Raw genomic sequence first — 23,060 nt, forward strand, 5'->3', positions numbered from 1 at the left:
AAATAAAATCCAAAAAAATGCATCATCAAACTTTCAGTGCGTCCTAGGATGCAAGGCACTGACTTAAATAACTCACACTCCTTGCTTTGATTTGTCAGTATAATTATTCTGTTGTTTGGGCGACATGCAAAACAATAATAATAAAATTAATAATGAATTTGAAGTAAAGTAGTGGTTGCCATATTGGATTTAGCCATGCAAAGGAGACTGGTGAAGGTGACTAAACATATGGGAAGCATAATTGATCTCCTACCATTTGTTTGCTCATTGATCCATTTAGAATTAAAAGCGCTAACACTACTTGAATAGGAACTTTGAAAGGTTGACGACATGGTCAATTTTAGATAAAGATTTTTTGGCTAAAATTGGCTGAAAGAGTTTGCATGGTTGCGAACAAGGAATTTGGGCAACAAGTTTTCTATGATTTGTACGGGCCAGGTAAAAGCTGGAAAGAAGAACTTGCCCATGACTGGATGCAAGAATTTCCAGCAATCAGCACTTGTATGGTACATGAATCAGGTGAATCGCAAAAGTACAGCAGCGGTATTGCTTCAACAAGAACAGTTCAAAGCTTCCCGTGACAATGCTGGATAGAACACCTCAGTGATAAATGGCATTGAGCACTGTCTAGTCTATTTATTTGTCCAATATAAACATCAAATTATATTATTATTATTATTATTATTATTGATACTAGTTACAGTACTCATTACTGTCTTAATAAGCTGTTGTCCAAAGAAAAAGATTAGAAAGTTGGTTACACTTTCTTTCTTATAGCCTAAAAAATGGATAAGATAAGAGATTTTGGGACACCTAAAAAATGCTTGGGACCCCAGTTTGGCCAAACATGATTGAAAAATCCTAGTGCCATCCCTGCCAATTTAATCAAGGGTCTAAAGTGTTCATGGCTTTAAATTAATTTTGAGAAATAAAATTTAAAAATGATTCGTTGCTCAATTGGGAGCCAATTAAGGTCTTTCAACAAGGGTGTGATGTGATCGAACTTGTGGCCACATGACAGAAGTCAAGCTGCACAATTCTGAACACGTTTCAGGCGCTGAATAAGGTACTTAGGAAGGCTAAATAACAAGGAATTGCAATGATCTAGCCTGGATGTTACAAAGGCATGAACTAAGCATTTAGTATTTTCTACTGACAACAATTTCCTTGGTCGAGAGATATTACGAATATGAAAAATCGCCGACATGCAAACAGTAGTTACTTGACGTTCAAGATTAAGATCATTGTCAAAGACAACACCGATATTACTGGCAGATAAAGAAGGGTTGGTGATGGATCTGTCGTGAGCTGTAACAGACGGAAAAGAAATAGAAGGTTGATGTTAAGGACTGATAATTGAAAGTTCCATCTTGTGGCCGTTCAGCTTCAGTTTGTTACATGACATCCAGGACACAAGGTCATGGATACAAGCCTCAATACGGGAAACCACAAACGAACAGTTTGGTTTAGTCGAATCAAAGAAAAAATAAATTTGCGAGTCATCTGCTTAAAAATGAAATTCCATGTCATGCTTCCTTATAATGTCGCCAAGGCGAGATGTATATAACAAATGTAATTGGGCCGAATACAGAAATGATCCCTGCGGCATACCATACTCAATATCATGTGATGAGGAATACGTCCCATTAACTATAATAGATTGACTTCAATTTGACAACTAGGACTTGCAGCAGACATGTCTTAGACTATTAGCAACAGGACAACGGTTTGTGGATTATTAATAGCCATTAAAATGTCATCGTGCACTCGGTACTGTGCTCTTTGAAAACCTCTCCCAAGTGGTTCTCATGAATGTAACTAATAAGCTGATAGGCTGAACAGCTACTGCCCTTTCAATCATTTTAACAACTTGATTCTCTTGAAAAACAAAGCAGCTCAGTTGACAGTTATGGAATAAAGCACTGTGTCGAGTTACTGCGCAACCACATCTATGCAATGCATGTCTTTTTTTAAAATAATTATGTTATCTATAATTGTTTTCTAGACTCCCTTGCATTACGCTGCTGTATCAGGGCAAGGTGATGTGTGTCTTGAGCTGTTGTTAAAAGATGGTGCCAGTCCCAACTTACAGGTGTGTCAACTGACAGGTTGTTTAATTGAAGTTAATCATTTAGGTACTTATTTAATTATCAATCAGTGCTTTATTTGCCACAATACAAAATTATATGAACTTTGCAAATGAGGAGACCTCTGAAAAACCATAAGGCTGATACTAAGAGGTCTCCTTGGTGATACATGAATAAGAAATTGATTACAGCAAAAGGTAATCATAGAAAACAAAATGAAAAATTCAATTCTTTTCTGCTCACAATGGCTCTACACAACATGCAATCCTTGATATTGTTAATACTGTACAAAGCAATATGGACAAAAATAATTATACACCTGTGGAATTTTGATTGACTTTAAAAAAGGCATTTGATACAAGTAAGTCACATTATTATGGAGTTAGAGGCATTGTAAAAACTAAGGTTTTGATTCTCTTCATAATGGACATTTGCAAACCACAGGGGTCGAAATGAAAGTATCTGCCAAATTGAAAACTCCCTGTGGGGTCCCACAAGCTTCTGTGTTAGGTCCTCTGCTCTTGCTCAATTATATGTTGTGGTTGAAATTTTTTCTTGGTGTAATTTTTGTAAACCAGTTCAATTTTGAGTTTTCTTTGTCTAATATTCATTATCATAATCTCTAATTATTTCTTCTTATTCAAGCAACCATTGTTGCAAAGTAAATTTGAAATTATTTTTTATCTCCTTCCACCTTGTGTGAGAATATTTCTGGAAGAACTCTGTCAAGAAACTGAAATTTGGTGATGTCAGTTTCAACCAATAGGAACATGCATTAATGCATGGGACCATTAAAAGTCCCAAGAGAAACTGCAAACAATGCTTATGCAAAATCTGGGGGGGATTGGGGGGGGGGGGGGGGGCACAAAGAAAGAGTATTATGGTATTTTCCAAAGTGGCCTATAGAACCTCCTCGCCAGTGTTTGATGATAATAAAATGATAATTCTTTTGTATTCAGTGTAAAACTGGGAAAACCCCCCTTCATTATGCTGCTTTGTATGGTCGTTGCTCTAGAGCCCAAACTCTTCTGCAAAATGGTATGTACCATTTGAACTGAATCACATCTAGCTCTTTTGCTAAGTCCATAACATTGTTGGCAATGCTCAATTGTCACCTTGCAAAGGAATACAAAAAAATGAAAATGATTACTGCTTGTTATTTCCAAAATATTTATTATCTTTACTGCCAAAAACTGAAAAGAAGACAAATCGATTTTGATGAGTTTAAGGCTACAAATTACCTTCAGGCTTAATTTTAAATTTTCATTATGCACCTAGTTCATAATTATTATTTAAAGTACTGGTAACATGTCTGATATCCACCTTGTTTTTATGTCTTTTGTGCTTGTGTCTTAATTGTGTTAGGTGAGTGTGCATGTGTTATAAAAATTTGTAGTGCAAACAAATTTCTATCAGTGGTAGTACTGTTAATAACTACAACTGTATATTTGCAAACATTACTTTTTGTAATTTAAAAGTAATTTATATAAATTGTCACCAAATCCTGTTACTTTCAATAAAGATTTGCATTGTGAAGAAGTATTTAATATTTTGTTGAACCAAAGATCGTTCACAGGTACACGACAATGTCCACTTTGAGGGCTTGGTGAGGAACTCACTTACTATCTACTTTCCAAATTCCAGTTTGTCCTGTAACAAGATGATAATGGATTCTTGGAAGGATTCTAGTTCTGACTTTTTGGTTTACATTTTCTCTGTTTTTCTTTTCTGTTCAGGTTGCTATGTTGATGCAGCAGACATAAGAGGCAACACTCCTCTTCATATAGCTGCACGGCATGGTCAGGAATTACTGCTCAGTGTGTTGCTGGCCAGTGGGGCTCATTACGCAAGGTGATTCCTACTTTACACTGTAATTAATGCTTACAAAGAGAAGAATAAGGCCAATGAGGTTTAAACCATTGATGGAACTTCTTATTGGATAATTTGGGTTGTCTTTAATGCCTTTCAGGCGAGGTTCATTTGGAATGTTACCACTTCACATGGCAAGTTTAGGTGGATATACAGACTGCTGTAGAAAGCTCATATCATATGGTGAGTTGCTGGCTCTACCGATTGTTGTCCACATGTACTGTTCAATAGAATGGTCTTTCTGGAAAGATGACTGTACACTGCCAGGTACCATTTCAAAGAATTGGTAAAATTTCATTACACAACACTGAGGTCTACTATGATCATTATAAACAGCTGGTGAAGATAATTAAAGCAAGTGTTGTTATTAAAAAGGGGGAAAGATATTTATACCATGATGCAGGTGACAGGAATTAAGGGTAGGCAAAACATGCAGCCATTCTTGTATCAAAGCAGGTGTCTTTGCTCTCCCTTTAAGTCATTCTTAGACACCATAAATTAAACAAGCTCATAGGGATAATTAACCTTCTTCAAAACACATGAATGCTTTCTCAACGTTGTAGGTCTTGCCATAGACACACTGCTCTTTTCTTTGCTTCACCAGGTAATGCAGTCAATGCTAAGGATGACAATGATCACACCAGTATTCATGCTGCAGCATGTAGTGGGTAAGTTGTGTGCATCTGGCCTCAGTTGTTCAAAAGGTGGCTAACTCTATCCAGCAGATAAATCACCATCCATTGGGTAACGGAATTGACATACTGTATCCAGTGAATAGTGATTTATCCGTCGGATAGCGCTATCCTACGTTTGAACAACTGGGTCCTATACCATAGTATAAATTATTGTAAGCCTGGCATTCACAAGGACCAGGAAATTTTATGTTATATTTTTCCTTTATTGAATGAGACTACACATACATGTATGTGTATAATTATGCAAACATATTGTGCAGAATATTGTAATTTAAAAGGCAAGTTTTGGATTAATAGTTTGTTTTACAGTTTTATTAGTGTTGTAATCCTATACCCTACTTCAAAGAAAATCTGAAACTATTTCACAGATCCTACAGCCTTACAGCATCCATGTTGCTTACAGACCCATCACTACTTTACAAAAACTACTGACTAACTTTAAAGACAAAGATGAACACAAGGACAAACAAGGAGTGAAGGAGCAGTTTACAAGTTGGATCAATGCTTGGACTGCCAGGTCACTTATATTGATGAGAACAGCAGAAATCTGAATGCAAGACTGACTGAGCACAAATGAGTAACAAGAAATGGTGACATCAACAATAACATTGCTGAACACCATTTACAGACAAACCACAGAATTGACTGGGACTCTGCTGAATGTGTTACCCAAATGCAAGTGGAAAGCTGGTTTACTAACTTACATGTAGAACATATAACACTAAACCGATGCCTACAACTTCCCACACCATACAAACGACTTATCAACAACATCAACAACAGACAAATACTGTCCCCTTTAAGGTTCAAGTATTTTTAAAGTTAAAAATTTTAGCTTCATGGTTAAATTCTTGTCTTCATAAGGAAAACAACTTTAATTACGATATAAATTCTAAATGAAAGACGTGTCTGTTTGTGGCAAACCACCTCAATAATAATAATGATAATAATAATAATAATAATCATCATCATCATCATAATAACAACAACAACAATTATAATAATAAGTCGATTGATGTAAAGGATTATCCAACTATCGAGGAAACAGAGACGTTCTGGGACCAATAAAGAGCACAACAAGGAAGCATCATGGCTTCAACGCCAGGAGGATGCAAATAAGGGCCTAGAGGGCCAGAGGTGGTCAGATATCACCCTCTGTGAAACATCGTCAGCCATAAATAAAACAAGTAACTGGAAAGCCCCTGGCAGAAATAAGATGACAAATTTCTGGATAAAAAAATCTATATGCTTTACGTGAAGACCTTGCAAAAGGGTACAGTGAAATAATGAAAAACCCAAAAAACCGTCCTGCATGGCTCACTGAGGGCATTATCTATCTACTCCCCAAGGCTGAAGACACTAAACACCCGCAAAAGTATAGACCCATCACCTGCCCACCGACAATGTATGAGATCCTTACGTCTATCGTCACTGATAGAGTGTACCAATACCTTGAACAAAACAACTTGCTACCAGTTGAGCAAAAAGGTTGCGGATGAGGAAGCTATGGTTGTAAAGACCAACCTCTCATCAACAAGATGGTAGATGAAGGGGCAAAATCACACAAAAAAAAAAACTTATCCATGGCATGGATAGACTACAGAAAGGCATTTGACAGTGTCCCTCATTCCTGGATTGAGAAAACACTTGAGATGTGCAAGGTATGCCCAACCATCACAAGGTTTATAACAGAGAATATGAAATCTTGGAAAACAACCCTACAACTCAATTACTCCCACGGGTACATTTCATCCAGACAGAAATCATCTGTAAAATTTAAGAAAGAATTAGATCTCAAAGAGGTGCAACCTGAATGTGACGAAGCAGCAGCACTGTATGCAAAAAATATTAAGACAGGTGGAAAGTATCAGGGTCTAAAGCAAATAAAAACCCGATGGGAGGAGAAACCATTGCACGTTAGGTACCCTTCACGGATTAAAGAAGCTGATGTTGATATGAAAGCAACAAACCAAGGGCTTCAGTCTTCTGGTCTCAAGGCTGAAACAGGAGGACTCATTATAGCTGCACAAGACCATACCCTCCCTACAAAAGCATCAACAAATATCAGAAAACTGTCGACCATGTTGTCTCAGGTTTAAGGCTGATCTTGTTCTTATTTGAGGGGTGCTTAGTGAGAAATCACCCCGAAGGTTGTCTTAAAATGTTCTTAAAATTGATTTTTAGAAATATTTCAAATTAGATATTACTAGAGGTTTAATTACATACAATGCTGTTTTGTAATATATGTTATAGTTTGTAATGGTCCCGAACACTGTAGTACTTTGATATAAGTTACTGTACTGTATTGCTTCCTTATCTTTATCCTTTTCTTTCCTTTGTATTAAGAAAATGTTATATTTATCAGGCTGAACTTGTTCTTATTTATATGGTGCTTTATTAGCCAAATTTCAGCCTGATTTTCTTAAGCCACTTGTTCGTATATGCAGATGTTCACTGTACAACATGCACACAGTAGACAAGTGACCATTGTACAAACATGAACCAAAAACGGTGGAAGAAAAGAATGATATCACCATTCTTTATGACATGCCTATTCATACGGACAGAGATTTCTGCAAACCGCCCTGACATTGTCATCAAGAATAATCATGATACGAAATGTACTCTCATTGATGTGGCTATACCTTCTGATAAAAATACTTCCACCAAGGTTTCCGAAAAGCTTTCCAAGTCTAAAGATCTGGAAATTGAAATTACCAGAATGTGGCAGATGAAAACAGAATTATCCCAGTGGTTGTAGGTGCATTAGGGGTGGTTAAGAAGGGCCCAGAAAAGCTTATGAGGGAAATTCCAGGAAACGTAAACCTCTGGGAAATTCAGAAGACAGCATTGATGGGAACGACACACATTCTACGGAAGGGCCTATCCATCAAGTGACAAAACTCCCAAGTGCCCCAGGTGTAAGGTTTGGACTCCGTCCCTGGAGAAGAAAACTGAACACTTAGTGATAATACTCAGGAGATTTGGTCCTTTCTCTTCTTCATTAAAAAGAGTACATGCAGACATATTCATGCTTGCATGCGCTCTTTTTAATGAGCAAAACAAAGGACCAATCCTCCTGAGTATTATCACATTATTTGTATTGGAAAACAAAATGTACAAGCGAAAAAGGTCTATTCTTTTTTTACATTTTTCTTTTTGTCAATCTTAGGCAGTCCAGGTCAAAGTTTGTTTTTGAATAATAATTATTCAAAAGTTATATCTGATAAAATAATTGTGAAGTTCTTCTTTTTCCTGTTTTTATTAGAAATCTGGAGTGTCTAGGACTTCTAATACGTAGTGGTGCTGATTGGTCTGCTGTTGATAAATTAGGAAGGTATAAGTAGTAACTTTATTCATTGAAGTTCTTTAATGTTGGTACGATATCAACTTTTATTATATGGCAAGCAATTCTCAGCTTAAATCGAGCACTCTGATTGGCTGGTTTTTGGTCGAGATTTTACAGTACAAAACACAAACTTTGAAAAAAGTACAATTATAGTAAGCAGAATTTAGTTTTACATTGAAAAGGTTACCGTTCAAAGTTCTCTTTTGGAAGACGAAGATTACAAACATTCACAGAAGTGTCTAATTGCTCAAAAGAAACAATGCCATATAATAAACAACTTTCTAACCTCCCTTGCTCGATTGCTGTACTGGGGAATATTGGCCCTTGGTCAGTTTTGTACAGACTTCGCGACCAGTTTGTAAGAGGTTAGTAGTTCATGGTATTTCCAAATTGTTCATTGTTTTCCTTGGTAAGGCTTTCATGCTGCTGTCTCATTGAACTTTCTAGTCAACTTTTGTGTAAAATTTCAAACAATACACCAAACTGCTACTTAACAGTTTTATGGTCACATACACTGTATCTAATGTTGGCAATAACAGCAGTGATAATGTTTCAGAGGGTAACTTTTCTTGGTGCATGTACAAGTGCATGTGTATTGATGACATCTGACAATTAAAATGATGGTGTTGTTAAATTGTTATTAATGTAACATCCACTTCTTACTGATGGTTTTCTTTTTTTTTTAGAACTGCTCTTCACTATGCTGCTGGCCATGTAAATTATTTATGTGTGAAGTCTCTAGTGACATCGGGCTGTAATGTGAATAAAACTGATACCAGAGGATGCACTCCTTTGCATTATGCAGCTGCTGCTGATAGGGATGCTAAGTAAGTGCAATTAGGTTTAAGAAATGAGTCTCTTTTCTATTTAGTAAAATACAAATTTAACAAAGTTAACCATTACAAATGGCCAGGGGATGCCCAGTAGCAGTCTAACTGTCAAGTGGAAAGGGTTCAGACAACAATGGTTTAGTGGTCAATAGTTAATTGTATGAGTGCAGGGTCACGTTGATGGTTGTAGCGTTGTGACAGTTATGTTCCTTGAGGTCTCAAGTGGTTTTTAGCAGTCTCTAGCATTTGTTTTTAAGGTTTCCCTCTCTCCACGCCGCCCTCTATTTTTCCCTCTACTGATTCTCTGAGGTTTCAATAGAAGGTGGCTACTGGTGATAGACCGACAGCTACTTTGGTCCACCCCGCCGCCTACTTCGCGCAACCATTTAAAAGTTTTACTGTGTAGGTGTTTTTCCACCGTTGTCTATTACAAAAATAAAATCGCTTCATTGAACTTGCTTCACTGAACTCCTAATTATGGAGTCTTCACAAGAAAAAAAAAAGTCTACATATTCAAACAAACATATTTAGGGGTTGGTGCTCACTTTACATCACATTCTGCCTATAATGTATTTAAATACTAATAAACCAGCAATTTCTTTGAAAATGACGATAATTGTAGTGTTTTATTGCCTAATTTCCATTGCCTTTTTGGAGGAAACACCTTTTGGAAAACGCTGGAAATGGCATTTCGAAGCTTGTAGATTTCAAAATTTTCAGGGGGAGCATGCCCCCAGATCCCCTTACAAGCTCTCAACTTTGGCGCTTGCGATTCCACAACCGTGTACTTTACTTTCCCAGCCACCGACTGCAAAACTTACTGAAAGCACTGGATTCTATCATAAGTGTAACAGGTTCCTGGAAATTATGCTGGCTCATGGCCGGGTTGCTGAGATTTGCCACCCATGAGGGCATTATTCTGTCTATGGGCTAGCTGCCCACAGTGAAAACCCTTGGATACACCTGGCAAATTGTTTCTATGTTGTGTCTTTCCCAAAGGTTTTCAACTGCGAATTTCAGTAGTTGTCAAGTTGTGCACCTAGAAGATCATTTTTTAGCATAATGATTATATAGATGCCTAGATCGTCATCAGTAAAGTGGGTCTGAAAAAGATGCTATAAATTAATATTGTAGCCATTATTTTCTTTGTGTTATTCCAGGTGTGTAGAGCACTTACTGAGAAATCGAGCCAATGCAAGTAAAAGAGATAAACAAGGTTACAGCCCTGTGCATTTTGCAGCTGCAAAGGGACACAAACTGGCATTGGAAATGGTAAACTGTGGCATGCTGATTGTGATAGTAATTTGGCTTGACTTGGTTCCTTCAAAGAGATAAGAATGACAAAACAAAGAGTAATTCTCCGGTTTGTAAAATTAACGATGTGACAGCTGAATTTACTCACTGAAGGTTCAGTGGGACCTAGATTTAATTAACCTCCGTATAAGGAAGACCTAAACATACTTATGTGTACAAGTTTACATAGTATACATGCATGCAAGCATGCCTGCCTTCCTGTGGCATTATTCTACTGATGGAGGCAATGGAGGTGACAAAATTTGACAGATGAAGAAAATATTGTTTTAATGAAATGCCTTGGTGGCAAAATGTGACTGACTGGGAATCTACACTTGCTTTAAATTAAATGTTTTTGTATGTCGCTTTTCAGTTATTAGACGTATCAGCTACTGATCTTTTGAATAAGAGTTCGGGCTCCCCATCAGCAACTCCTCTTCATTTGGTGGTAAGCTGTGGCGCTCCATTTCTTTGTTTCACGATGGTCAATTAACCATATCAACCCAGCTGAAAATCCATTTTTGTCATCCTCTTTTTTGTTTAGTTCATCTATTAATTGTCATGAAACAGTAATGCAAGAGCATGAAATTGTGTTTTTTTTTTTTCTGAAAAAGTTAATATTTTCTGGAACTAGTCAAGCCTTTCACATAAGCAAGCCAGAATTACCTGTACATGATTAGAGGTTACCTGTCTTTGGTAACTGTAGTCAGCACTATGCACAGATGTCAGTCAGAATGACTCCACAGACCTATCTGAAATCGTCAGTGGGAATTTTCTTCTGTGCATCCCTGGGTCTGTGGTACTGTAAATACTTGGAGACCCTTTATGATGACAATAGGCAAGAAATTATTACTTTTTCATTTTTTCGATAATTGGTACAAGTTATTGTTTCTCACTAGCATTACCGAAATCATGTGTCAGTGTCAAATGAAACCAAAATTTCACTGAAATATTCGTAACACTTGTGGGTGTTTTTCTATAGGCTTATCATGGCCATGTTCAAGCTCTTCAAGTGCTTTTAGAATCTTTTATTGATATTGATATTAAAGACTCTGATGGTAAGTCCATAATATGATATGTTCAAAATCACTTTGACAATTTACTTTATGTAGCCGCAGCAGAACAGTTCAGCCCTCAACGGTTATTCTGTCACCTCTATGGCGCTCACACTCACGATGAATGGTGGCGGCGGCGGGAATAGCTTTTTCCTTTAGGGATTTTGGAAACAATTGGAACCTTTAGGAACTTGTTGATTCTTGCTCCCAAGGGTAATGGATAGGGAAAGCATTTTCTTTTCAGCCTTAGATGCTACAGCAAATAATAATAGTGAAAATGATAATGGCGTTTTGCTTTTTTCAGGTCACACTCCTCTTTATCTTGCGTCATTTCAAGGACATGCGTATGTCTTGCTTTCTTTTCTTTTAAGGTCTTGGTAATGGTAAATTTGGCGTCGCGCTCAAATTTCTTGTTTTTGCAAATCTTGAGTCGGTGGGCTGTTAATCATTTTTTCCGAAAAAAATATTAAAAAAATTAGTTTTAAAACCGCTAAAATCACTTTTCTTTGTTTCCCACCATAGTCAGCGCGCGAAAAATGATTGACGTATCATGTCAATCACGCGCGATCTGCTACCTTAGCACGTGCCCGAACGCTGATTGGCCCAGGCAGCATAATTGGCTTTCAAATAGGGGGCGGAGTTTCTATTCAGCAGACCAGCTCAGCAGACGGTGTACTGCATGCGAAATATTCAAAGCTCGATTTTCTGGGGCTTTATTTTGACGCCAATATTACAACTTGTTGGACCTCTTGTCCCGACGGGTTTTAAGATATCGCTTCCAAATTTTTAGTTCTAATAGATGATTGTACTACCTCAAATACCGTGTGAGGAACTTTTCGTTTGTCTTCATAGACTGGTTTTATGGCACTTTTTTGCCCAAATTAAGTGTGAGGTGACAGTTTCGACTTTGGTGTGTGATATTTCCTTCAGTTCTGAACATATAAACGATTTCTTACACGGTATTGGAGTGCATCCATCTGTGACTAAGATGCAACAAAATTCACAATAAAGTGAAGGGGCAGGAGCTTATGCAGCAGACTCTGTCGTTTGAGGTTGCCTTTTAGTTTTGAGTCAAAACTAAAAGGCAACCTTAAATACAAAAAAAAAACTTTATTCAAATTGTTCAATTTGTTAGCTTTAATACGATATATAGTTTGATCCTGTACAAAAAATAGCGGCGCAACAATTTTTTGCCTGCGGACACCTCATTTTCCTTTGCCGAGACCTTGACTTATACATAAATTCTTTAATCAGTGTGCAGCTTGTCATGCCTCTGCTTTGGGGGGCTCTTTACATAAAAACAATACGAGTTATTTACTCTTGAGACTGTATCATGCTTCAGTGAACTGGATATTCGTTGTTTTAATGCCAATAAACCCCCAAAATGAACTGTATTATAAGGGATTGGTGAAAAAGGCGAATTAGAATTTCACAGGCAATTAACATATTCCACATTTTTTGGAGGGTAGCAGTATTTCCTGATTTATTGATCAAGTACACTTTGTTATGATCGCTTGATTTATTCTTTCTATTTGGCATTTTTCATTAATTACAGAGGAACATTATAAGTATAGTACCTTTCACTCGGTTTTATCCCTTTTCTAAGAAATAAAAAGCTGTAATCCAGAAACCGCCAAATGGACCTAGGAGCCTTAAATATGCCGCTTTCGTATTCTCACGGTTAGACTGGATCTAGCATGAAATGGAGGCTAATGCGTGGGAAATAATTTGCATACGAAAGATTCCCCCGCATTAGTCTCCATTTCATGCTCGATCCAACCCAACCGGTAGAATGACGAAACTGGCCTATTCCACTGAGGTCTTTTTGCCCTCGTTATCCAATCACTCCTTTCTTCATACTCTTACGAAAGGTTTTTGTCATGAGTATAATACAACAACTTTTTGAAAGCCACTTTCAGTAGTGGTACATGAAAAATCTCATTTTATTTTTCACATTATCTCTTTTGCAGTGACTGTGTAGAATGTCTTTTAGAACACAATGCTAAAGTTTTAGTTTATGACAATGTAACCAAAAGAACGCCACTTCATGCTGCAGGTAAGCATTATTGTATCACACTCTCTTAACCATTCTTTGGTCTTTCCTCGCTTGAATCCGTCATTTCCCTTCTCAAACAGCTCCAGTAGCATAAACGGTACGAGCGGGTTTCGTTGAACTTGAATCAGTTTCATCAAGCAATGTTGCATAGTGTATTGCCAGTACCTCAACATTTACATCGAACAATGCTGCATGTGGGATCCAACTTTATTCGAAAGTTTGGCCAAGGTTTTAGACTACAACCCCGCAACCCAGAAGTGTAGGTATGCTGAAAGGGATAGTTGAGAAGGACATTTGACATCTCGTGACAATTACGCTATGTAGATAGATTAGAAGGTCACCAACGTAATAATCCCATGCACCGCACTTAGGTCGTTTTGAATAGTGCTGATCTACAGTATTTAAGTAAAAGTACCTATTTTAAACAGGTTAGTTTTCAAGATTGGTGATGGGTATCTATTTAAATATGAAAAATCGCGTTTGTTTAGCGGCTTGCTTCGATGGTCTAGTGGTTTTTTTATTAATTAAAAAAAAAACCACTAGTAGGTATCAATGATTGCTAAGTCGCTTATGGTCCAGGTTCAACCTTCTCGTACAGGAAAGTAAAAGTAGTGCAATAAAGGGGACATTTTTGCACGTAACGGTATATCATTAATATGTAATCGCATGATTTTTCTTGTGCAAGTTGTAATAAATAAGCAATTGTAAAATTTTTCAAAGACTACAAATTGCACTCGCCCAAGTGGCTCCTGCAATTTTGGCATCATCTCGAGGCTCTGGGGAATAAATGTAAGGATTTGTATGAATTTATGCCCTAGAGCATCGAGATGATGCCATTTATAAGAAAAACAACACATAAACTGGTGATAAACATGGTGAAGTAATTGATGCCTTTTATGAAATCCAATTGGCGTTTCTAATGTTGCAGCATACATTTTCAAAAGTAGCCAATTAGATTAGATAATCCATTAGTAACCGATTAGATTTCATAAAATGCATTACTTCACCATGTTTATCACCGCGTTATGTGTTGACAAGAGTCTCTATGATGCCTTTTGTTTCAGACGGAATTTTAGTGTATCGAAAGTGGGCTATTGCGCTCGAAATCATGTGAGCCTGTGTCGTAGGAACAGTCTTAATTACCCTGGATCCCAGAGGTTTTTTGTCTGAATGTGTTTTTGCAACCTGCAAAACACTGCGTATACATTAAACTGAGGAGCCTCTTTTCGGTCTTGCGCTCCATTGGTTGACTTGCTTCTCTAACTGCGATGATCTTTCATCAATTTCCATTCTGTAGTACTAATATTAAAAGAGATTTCTTAAAAGATAAAACAGTACAAGCGAACGATAAAAACCGACGTTTCGGAGTAGTCATGACTCCATTATCAAGGTAAAAGTTTAAAACATGCAAAAGTATTCGTGCGAAAGTATTTGTGTAATCTTCGCACCTATTATGTTAATTTTCGCGCCACATCGCTTAAATACTGTTATTTGCATGTTTTAAACTTTTACCTTGATAATGGAGTCATGACTACTCCGAAACGTCGGTTTTTATCGTTCGCTTTTACTGTTTTATCTTGTAGTACTAATATGCGAAATTTCATTATGTTCTAGAATAATTTCATTCACCTCTCACGCGATTTAACTGACAAGGGCCCGTTTCTCGAATAACCCGAAAAGCCATTTGTGAAACTGCCATCCGCTTGTTTTGGGAAGCTGATCTTTTAAGTTGTTTTCGAGATAACAAGAAAAAGAATAACTGTGAAGTTTGACGACTTAAACCGTTTCGTTTCGTGAGATACAGAGGGAATTTTGACACCCAAAGAAGACCCAAAACGTTTCGGGAGTTTCGGGAAACGGACTCCAGTTCCCAGCTGGCTTGATGGCGGAGCTCCGCTCGCCTTCTGCGTGCGCGGAGCACGATGGGTAAGATTATATGGTAACACCTCTGTGCGAGAAAATTTGGTTTTGGTCACCGTACAACCGTATGTACGTCCACCCCTTCATGTATGCCAATGTTACCAGTATCACGTGACCATATCGCGGGCTCACGTTTAGAGCTCATCGAGGTCAGCTTTTTTTTTAAGTTGACCACTGAACAGGTTTTGGGTTTCGATTGGATCCCAGGTCATAGCATTTCTTTGTTGCCATTTACTTGCAGCTTACAATGGACACACGGATTGTTTAAGATTGCTTCTTCAATACAGTCAAGTAGACAGCGTTATAAACTGCACAGATGCGGAGGAAAGGTATGTTGCCACTTGCAAGTTCTACTTGGTACTAATTATTCAAGTGAAGGAAAGTTTGGGCAAGGGAAAGCCGTTTAGTAACTTGGGGTTTCAGTGACGCGAATAAAGAAACACTGAGTATACCTGTGTGATCGAGATCTTGATTAAGAGTGACAAGTAATTGGGGATAAACTGTAAAAGCATGAGTGGATCATACTGAGAAAAAGGGACACTATCGCGAAGATTTTGACCTAAAACAGCTAAAGCGGCGTTAAAGTTACCATACACAAAACACTCCAGAGAACTCTTTAAGTTGCTGTAGGAAGAGGTGACTTGAATTTTCAGTTACTTTTTACATTGTAAGCCAAATTAACGTAAATTAACGTCATTCAAACGCTCCCATGTTTATGTTATTATTTTTATTTGTTAACTAGGACTCCTCTAATGGCTGCTGTTGGGAATGGATTCGTTGACTGCGCCAATTTATTACTCGGTGAAGGATCCAGTTTACTAGCTTTAGATATGTATCATCGAAGTGCACTTCACAGAGCCGTGAGTACTAACGCAGTTTGCTTAACATGGTTGGATTGGACGCGTTAATTTTACATAATTGAGTTGTGTTTTTTTTCTCCTTTTTTTCACCTTAAAAGGCAGCTAATGGTCACGATGAATGCGCTGAATCTCTGTTACACAAAGAGGCGGATGCCCTTTGTAGGTAAGAACACAATCCTCTCCTTTTCATTTTTAGTCATCGCTTGTTTAGTTCTCTTAACTTCCAATGACAAAGACAACTACATAGTATAGGAGATATAGACAGATATTATTATTATTATTATTATTATTACTATTATTATTATTATTATTATCATTATTGTAGTTCAAGTTAGTGATTCGTGTTATTTTGGTGGTACTTCGATCCTTCATCAGCTGTTGAAAAAGAGCCCATGACAGCTTTAAATTGTTTTAAAATTATCGACCTGTGATTAAAGCAATTCCTGTTAAGCTGACAGCAATCTCGACTCATGTTGATAAAACAAATGACAGCGACATAAGTAACTCCTTGCTTTTTATGTCATGCTGACCAGCGTGACACAACAAGCAGGAATTGGTTTTCGTTGAGTGTTCAGCACTCAAGTTTCTGGTTATGGAGGTCGACCTTTCTCATTGCTAGGAAGATATTTGCCCAACATTTAAAGTGTTGTACGTCATACCTTCGCCAATGCGCCTGCGTCATGACCATTAAAATGCCACAGCTGGATTTGCTGCCCGCTTCTCTAAACATTTGCCCTTAATTTCCCGGTCACAAGTGGTTCTTTTGCGAATTGTTGACGCGATATGACTCTACAGTCACCTTGATTGCCGAACTAAGACAACAACAACCGAAAATGTTTCCCGAGGGATGAATTTAGGGCACAAATATGGCTGCCATGGCGTCATGCGAGTATCCTGCCCATTCCCTTAGCCGCCTCAGTTAACCATGAATTGGTAGCAGTTGCCGTTCTAAGTAATAACAGAGGGAGCTAAAAGGACGTTCGCTTTGATTGGCAGGGATTGCAATGGCCGCACGCCTCTTCACTTTGCAGCAGCATGTGGTCATGTTGGCATTTTAAGTTGCCTGCTACAAGTTGTAGGGAGCGGTGTTTATATGGACAATCATGGCTACACTCCGCTTCACTGGGCTTGTTTTAACGGTATGTTACGTAATCCTACGCCAAAAGAGTTGGTGATAACAGTGGTTCTTTTGCATTATTATAAATTCCACTTAAAGCTGCATGTACTTTTACAACGCGACCTTCCGTTCCAAAGCCGTTACGAAGGCTTTCGTATCGCACCGTTAAGAGCTGATCTTCATCTCTCTACGTTGTTATTGTTTTCTGCTGCCAGTATTATTAGTGTTTCTAATTTCGTGCACTTTTCAATCTGCAGGTCACGATACATGTGTAGATATTTTACTCGAGGTAGGAAAGTGATTATAAGCTGGGCTGATGGTAACTGCATAGTGTAACAATTCTTGCTTTGAGTTTACGTAACAACACATATATTGGCCAACCCTAACGTACAGAGTTGGAAAATCTTGCTTGAGGCAACTTTCCGTTCTCAACTACTTCTCGCCTGCTGTGCAATCTGATTAAAACAGCGCCAACAAAACCCAAATCACAACGAAGTTAGAAATACCGAATGGTATTGGTCCATGGTTCCACCTGACTTGCTGGTCATCAATCGTCAGGGTCTTGAGCGCTTTCAATTTTTTCGACATATCAAAAGGTCCATGCGGATGCGCAAGATTCACTTGTCGTTCAGACAGTAGACTGGATTTGTCATTCATGAGCACGAAGTTAGCTCCACCATGATTTGTTAAAAGCTGATCATTGCATCCAGCCAGTTTAATTTTTTTACTGTTGTGCCTATATTCAAGGCCCCGAGATCCTTCAACATTAACTCGTATTGTTTTTAGGGCGACCATTCCAATGCATTTGACGGCAATCAGTTTACCCCTTTACACTGTGCAGTGTAAGTATTAAATCTGTTTGTGGATTGAAGCTACATAAATTTAGATTGTCCCAAGAAGTGAACTTTGTGAGGTAGTTTAACAAACAACGGGAATTTGCTAAGTTTGCTTAACGGCTTGTATTAGGAAAGAACTCTTCGAGTTCTTTCGCAGTGCAATGTATTAAGTGTGCTAAAGAAAGTAGATTATACCATTTAAGGGACTTCAACTCGTTCACCTCACAGCGAGTTTCCTGACTTCACTCGACGTCCGCCATAAATAGTCACGGTTGTGGTATTCACTCCCAATGCTAAGTTACACTAACTGGGTAGTTAATTTTTCCAACGTATTCATTGAATGAGTCGACTTGTTATTGTTCTTTGTAGTATAAACGACTATGAATCCTGTGCGGAATTGTTACTGGACACCCTTGGTGATGAAATAGGCAACTTATGTGATAAGAAAGACAGGTATGATATTATATGGAGTTTAAGATATAACACTGTTGATGGATAAAAGTGAGAACAAAAAGTGTCACCTAAAAGAGAAGTGATAGCAAATAACCCTATCGATAACGTTCTCCTTGCTGCCACCAAGGATTTTCACCTATGGCTGAATTTCTGACACGGTCTGTTAGACTCGTTTGTAACCAGGGTTTGTGCAACCAAGAAAGGACGAACTTCAAAGAAGACCCACTCCAACACTTAAATAACGTTTAGGTGCTTTAAACAAACTTCTGAAAACACAAGCTAGTGAGATTCCCCTCTAATTTTACGTGAACTCATTGCGATTACGTGTTTATAACAAGGGCAAAATTTTCTTGTCACAGTCGAGGCATAACGAAAACCAGTTGGGCAAATGGATTAAAAAAGCACTTGTTCGCTCGCGTTTTAGAGCGAAACAAACAAACAATCAACTTTTTCTTTATGTCCAAAAGAGAACAGATAATTGTTATTTAATTCCAGTTGACAATAAAAATTGGATTTTCATTCCTGAACAAAGGAAGAACCGATTAAACCACCTATTAAAAATATGCATCCACTTTAAATAACGCTTCAGTAAAAATAACAAACGGTTAAGTGCCCAAGGAAAGAATTTGTGGGGTAACTTCTTCCACTAAGTATGAGCTATTACTGGTATTCTGTTTTGTCGTTGTCGTTCTCTTTCGCTCTCCTTTCGTTTCTGTTCTAGTCATAGGTCCTCCAGGAATCATGTAACCGTATCAGAACTTCTAAAGATGTGCCAAAAATTGCAATACAGAGAAAAAAAGCAGCTCTAAGCAAATTAAAAATAAGCACTCAACTTTAAGTTTATATACCTACAATGCTTGACTTGAATAACTGCGTAGCTACCAGTGTGGACCACAGATATCATGATATATCAAACTGGATTGAAACCAGCGAAAAAAGCAGAAAGAAAACCTCTTCAAAACCGTTTTCCACCAGAACACGAAAAGCATTGACTTTATAAGAACTTTCGTTGATGTAGTATGGCCGTGTAGCCTCGTCGAGTGACAGAAAGCGCGCAAAAAATGAAGCCTCGCATATGTTTAGGTGAGTTAACTTGGGTTGAGCCTGCAATTCAATCAAGAAACTAGTACCTGACCAGCGGTCAACTTGAAAAAAACAGCTTGCCTCGGTAAGCTCTAAGCTTAAGCCCACGATATGGTCATGTGATACTGGTCAGCGGATGCCTTGTTTTGACAGGTGTCAATTGATCGAAACATGGATGTCTAATATCAAAGATGTATGCTGTAAACTTGCATGATACTGGTCACTTTGGCATACATGGAGGGGTGGATGGACGTACGTACTTATGTACGGACGGTCGATGGCGTCATGGCTATAAAACCAAGATTTCTCGCATCGATGGGTTACCATATTTTCTTAACAATGGTGCGTTAAGTTGATAGAATTTGGTTGTTTTTTGGAGTGACTCAGTACGGCAACAAATGCACGGAAATTCGTCTGCACGTGCAGCACGATTATTTTTCCTATTTTAACAATGATGATAATCTTGCTTTGTGACGTTGTCGTTGCCGTAGCCGTCGTCTTAGCCTAAACTCCCTACTTTGTGTGCTTTTCCGGCGGTGGTTTGAACCCTCCATTGCACGACTTGACTGCACACTCTATTGTTTTTCGATATGCCACTGTGACCTACCAGGGACTGTACACTGTCGTTTTTCGTACGCCACTGTGACCAACTTAGGCTTACTATTGGGACAGAAGTTGAAATGCATAGGTCGTCACTCCTCCTGTTCCTCCTAAAATGAATGACAACTTCGTAGCGGAGCACTTGCCGTCCGCTAATGTGGTCCAGGATCGATTCCCGGATTCGGCGCCATATGTGGGTTGAGTTTGTTGGTTCACTACCATGTTACGAGAGGTTTTTCCCCGGGTACTCCGGTTTTCTCCTCTCCTCAAAAACCAGCATTTGATTTGATTTGTTCTGATTTCAGTTGATTTGTAGTCTCCCCAATCAGTAGAGCACTCGTGCTTGGCTAAATAACCTTGAGACTTCAATAAAGTGATTATTATAACTATTATTATGAAACGACGAGAAGTTTTATAAATGGGTCGTGTTACTGTTAGTGTTGATTATGCTGCATATCATGTAGTTCGCGATCGTTGAAAGAAAAAAACATGTTTGTTTGTTAGATATTAACAAGTAACAACGTAGGCTCCCCTCTGTAGAAGTGTTAATTTTTTTGTTTAAAGTGCCTATCACGTGAACAAACCTTTCTACTTTTTTCATTCTCCGAAATCGTCCCAAATGTATTGCGTTGTTTTTAGAATCTTTTGTTATTAAAATTCACCATTTTGTTCTCTTTGAAAGGACGGGAAACGTTGTCAACCTGGTATTAAACCCATTGCTCTTCCTTGCGCGGTCGTAGATCTCATTAGTATGAGTTGTTCGACTTTTCAGTCAGGAGCCTCAAACGGGTAAAGGTACACCTCCTTTAATTTTGGTAATTCCCTTACCCTCTGGAGGTTATTCTCCCAGGAAGCCGACGGTTCGCTCATTTTACCCTCATCTTTCCATCAGTGCTCCATTTAAAGCTACTTAAGCTACACGGACGGCACAGCAGTCTCTACATCGAGACACCGATTCAGCGACTATGTGTATTTTTAAAAATTTTAGTTAGTCTTATCGAACATTTTACATGTATATATTATTATGACGTAGTTAGCATACACGACCCCACAAGCTTGTAAGCTTTAAATCCAATCGTGTGTAAATAAAGGTTTTATGTTATGTTATGTTATGTTATGTTATGTTATGTTATGTTATGTTATGCAAAGGAAAGAAGTCGAAACAAGGATATGAGATCCGTGGATCGAGCTCGGGACCTGTTGCACCAAGGCCGCGCACTAACCGACTGTGCCACCCTTGCTCCTGCAAGGAGACAGTTAAGCGAACCAAAGAATTAGTTTTAGACAAGTGTAGAAAATTGTTTAGCGGAAAGGGTTTTTTGAGGTAATGGACACTTTAAAGATGTGTCCTGATTAGCCTAGAAGTTTAGGGTTACCGTAATGTTATTTTCCCGCGGTATCCGATTTTACTATCTTTTGCTTCTACTGAAGCAAAAGTGTATTGTAATACTTATCCTTGGGAACAAAGGAGTATTTCTGAGTTATTACCATGAAGAGTCGTGTAGTAAACGAGAGGTCAATGACTTGAGAATACCCGGCCACTACTTATTACCTTTTTAAAGCGGCATCCCTTGAAGGACGAGGCATAAATTAGTGGTCGGGTGTTCTAAAGTTTAGCCCCGGCCGCATCCGTATCTGCAAAAATTCAGTTCTGTTTTTCTGGTGACAGACACTAAACGTGCAGCAAGGTTGTTTACGAGGTCACAGCGTCCGGCTGATCGGCATCTCTAATAAGAATAAAACATTTCCAAGCGCATTACATGAAAATCTCAATGCTCTTACAATACATAAAGTAGAGAAAATGTTAATTAGCAAAGAAATAATTCATATACATTCATCAAACATCAGATTTAAACAAAAAAGCTTTAAGTTTGATTTTAAAAGCCTTAACGGATGGGGCGCACCTCACGTCCAACGGAAGGTTATTCCTGAGTGCCGGCGCGAAGGACGGAAAAGCTCGACCACCGTAATTCTTAGTTCTAAACACTGTTCTGTACAGTCGCAAAGAGTTGTTGTTGTTAGAGCGAAGGCGCCTATTCGGGTGATGCAAAGTTATCAAATCGCTCAAATACTTCGATACCAAACCATTCAGAGTTTTGTAAGTGAGAAGTAAAATCTTAAAATAAAAAAATAAAAAACGCTTATGTAGACGCAGTCAGTGAAGTTTACAAAGAATTGGCGTGATGTAATCCGTTGTTCTGGTTTTTGTGAACAAGCGCGCGGTTGAATTCTGAACACGTTGAAGTTTCGAGATTTCTTTATCGGGGAGACCATACAGGAACTTGTAGCAGTAGTCCAATTTAGAGGTCACAAAAGCATGAATCAGCTTTTCTGCAGCAGGTTGATCGAAATACTGACGGATATATGTTCCCAATGCAACAAAGGGGAAAGGATGAAGACTTGCAAAGATTACTCACATGAGTGAACAGTGATAAGCACTGGTCACGCGTGTTCACGCTCGGCCAGCGATATTCACCGAGGCTACAGGTTGACGATGTAGATAACGAGGAACTTCAGTTTTTCATGAATTACACATTAATTTATTCTTAGTCATCCAGGATACGATGTCCTGAGCGCAGAGCTCCAGATTACTTAAACAAGATCATTGTTACGATTTCGGCATGATCAAGTACATTTGCGTGTCATCTGCATTTATCACAGATTGAGGGCCTTGTGTTGTGTTAAGGTCTTCGATGGACGCTGCGTAAAGAGAGAACAGCAACGGGCCCAACACAGAACCCTGAGGAACACCACACACTAATTCAGCTGGACTAGAGTGAACGTTTTTTTATAACAACTGACTGCGAACGATTAGCCAGATAGGATTCGATCCAAGCGAGGACAGAACCGCTCAGACCAAAACGGGTACGTAATCTTTTAATAAGGACACCATGGTCAGTGATCTCAAATGCAGACGATAAGTCAAGCAGTACTAGAACAACCTCATCAAGATTTTC

At 38.4% G+C, this 23,060-nt stretch overlaps 1 protein-coding gene across 1 annotated transcript in view; it reads left to right on the forward strand.

The window, feature by feature from the left end:
- Positions 1 to 23,060, forward strand: part of LOC138044241 (serine/threonine-protein phosphatase 6 regulatory ankyrin repeat subunit A-like) — a 55,684-nt gene that overhangs the window by 23,439 nt on the left and 9,185 nt on the right. Inside the window, exons 11-29 of the mRNA XM_068890894.1 lie at positions 2,006 to 2,092; positions 3,047 to 3,125; positions 3,824 to 3,938; positions 4,057 to 4,139; positions 4,561 to 4,624; positions 7,920 to 7,988; positions 8,687 to 8,827; positions 9,991 to 10,102; positions 10,497 to 10,571; positions 11,106 to 11,181; positions 11,483 to 11,522; positions 13,149 to 13,234; positions 15,396 to 15,483; positions 15,897 to 16,014; positions 16,113 to 16,177; positions 17,011 to 17,153; positions 17,389 to 17,420; positions 17,918 to 17,973; positions 18,337 to 18,420. Of these exons, the coding sequence (XP_068746995.1) occupies positions 2,006 to 2,092; positions 3,047 to 3,125; positions 3,824 to 3,938; positions 4,057 to 4,139; positions 4,561 to 4,624; positions 7,920 to 7,988; positions 8,687 to 8,827; positions 9,991 to 10,102; positions 10,497 to 10,571; positions 11,106 to 11,181; positions 11,483 to 11,522; positions 13,149 to 13,234; positions 15,396 to 15,483; positions 15,897 to 16,014; positions 16,113 to 16,177; positions 17,011 to 17,153; positions 17,389 to 17,420; positions 17,918 to 17,973; positions 18,337 to 18,420 (1,613 nt within the window). The remainder of the gene's footprint in view (positions 1 to 2,005; positions 2,093 to 3,046; positions 3,126 to 3,823; positions 3,939 to 4,056; positions 4,140 to 4,560; positions 4,625 to 7,919; positions 7,989 to 8,686; positions 8,828 to 9,990; positions 10,103 to 10,496; positions 10,572 to 11,105; positions 11,182 to 11,482; positions 11,523 to 13,148; positions 13,235 to 15,395; positions 15,484 to 15,896; positions 16,015 to 16,112; positions 16,178 to 17,010; positions 17,154 to 17,388; positions 17,421 to 17,917; positions 17,974 to 18,336; positions 18,421 to 23,060) is intronic.

The sequence above is a fragment of the Montipora capricornis genome, chromosome 1 (assembly GCF_036669925.1).
Source record: "Montipora capricornis isolate CH-2021 chromosome 1, ASM3666992v2, whole genome shotgun sequence".
NCBI lineage: Eukaryota > Metazoa > Cnidaria > Anthozoa > Scleractinia > Acroporidae > Montipora > Montipora capricornis.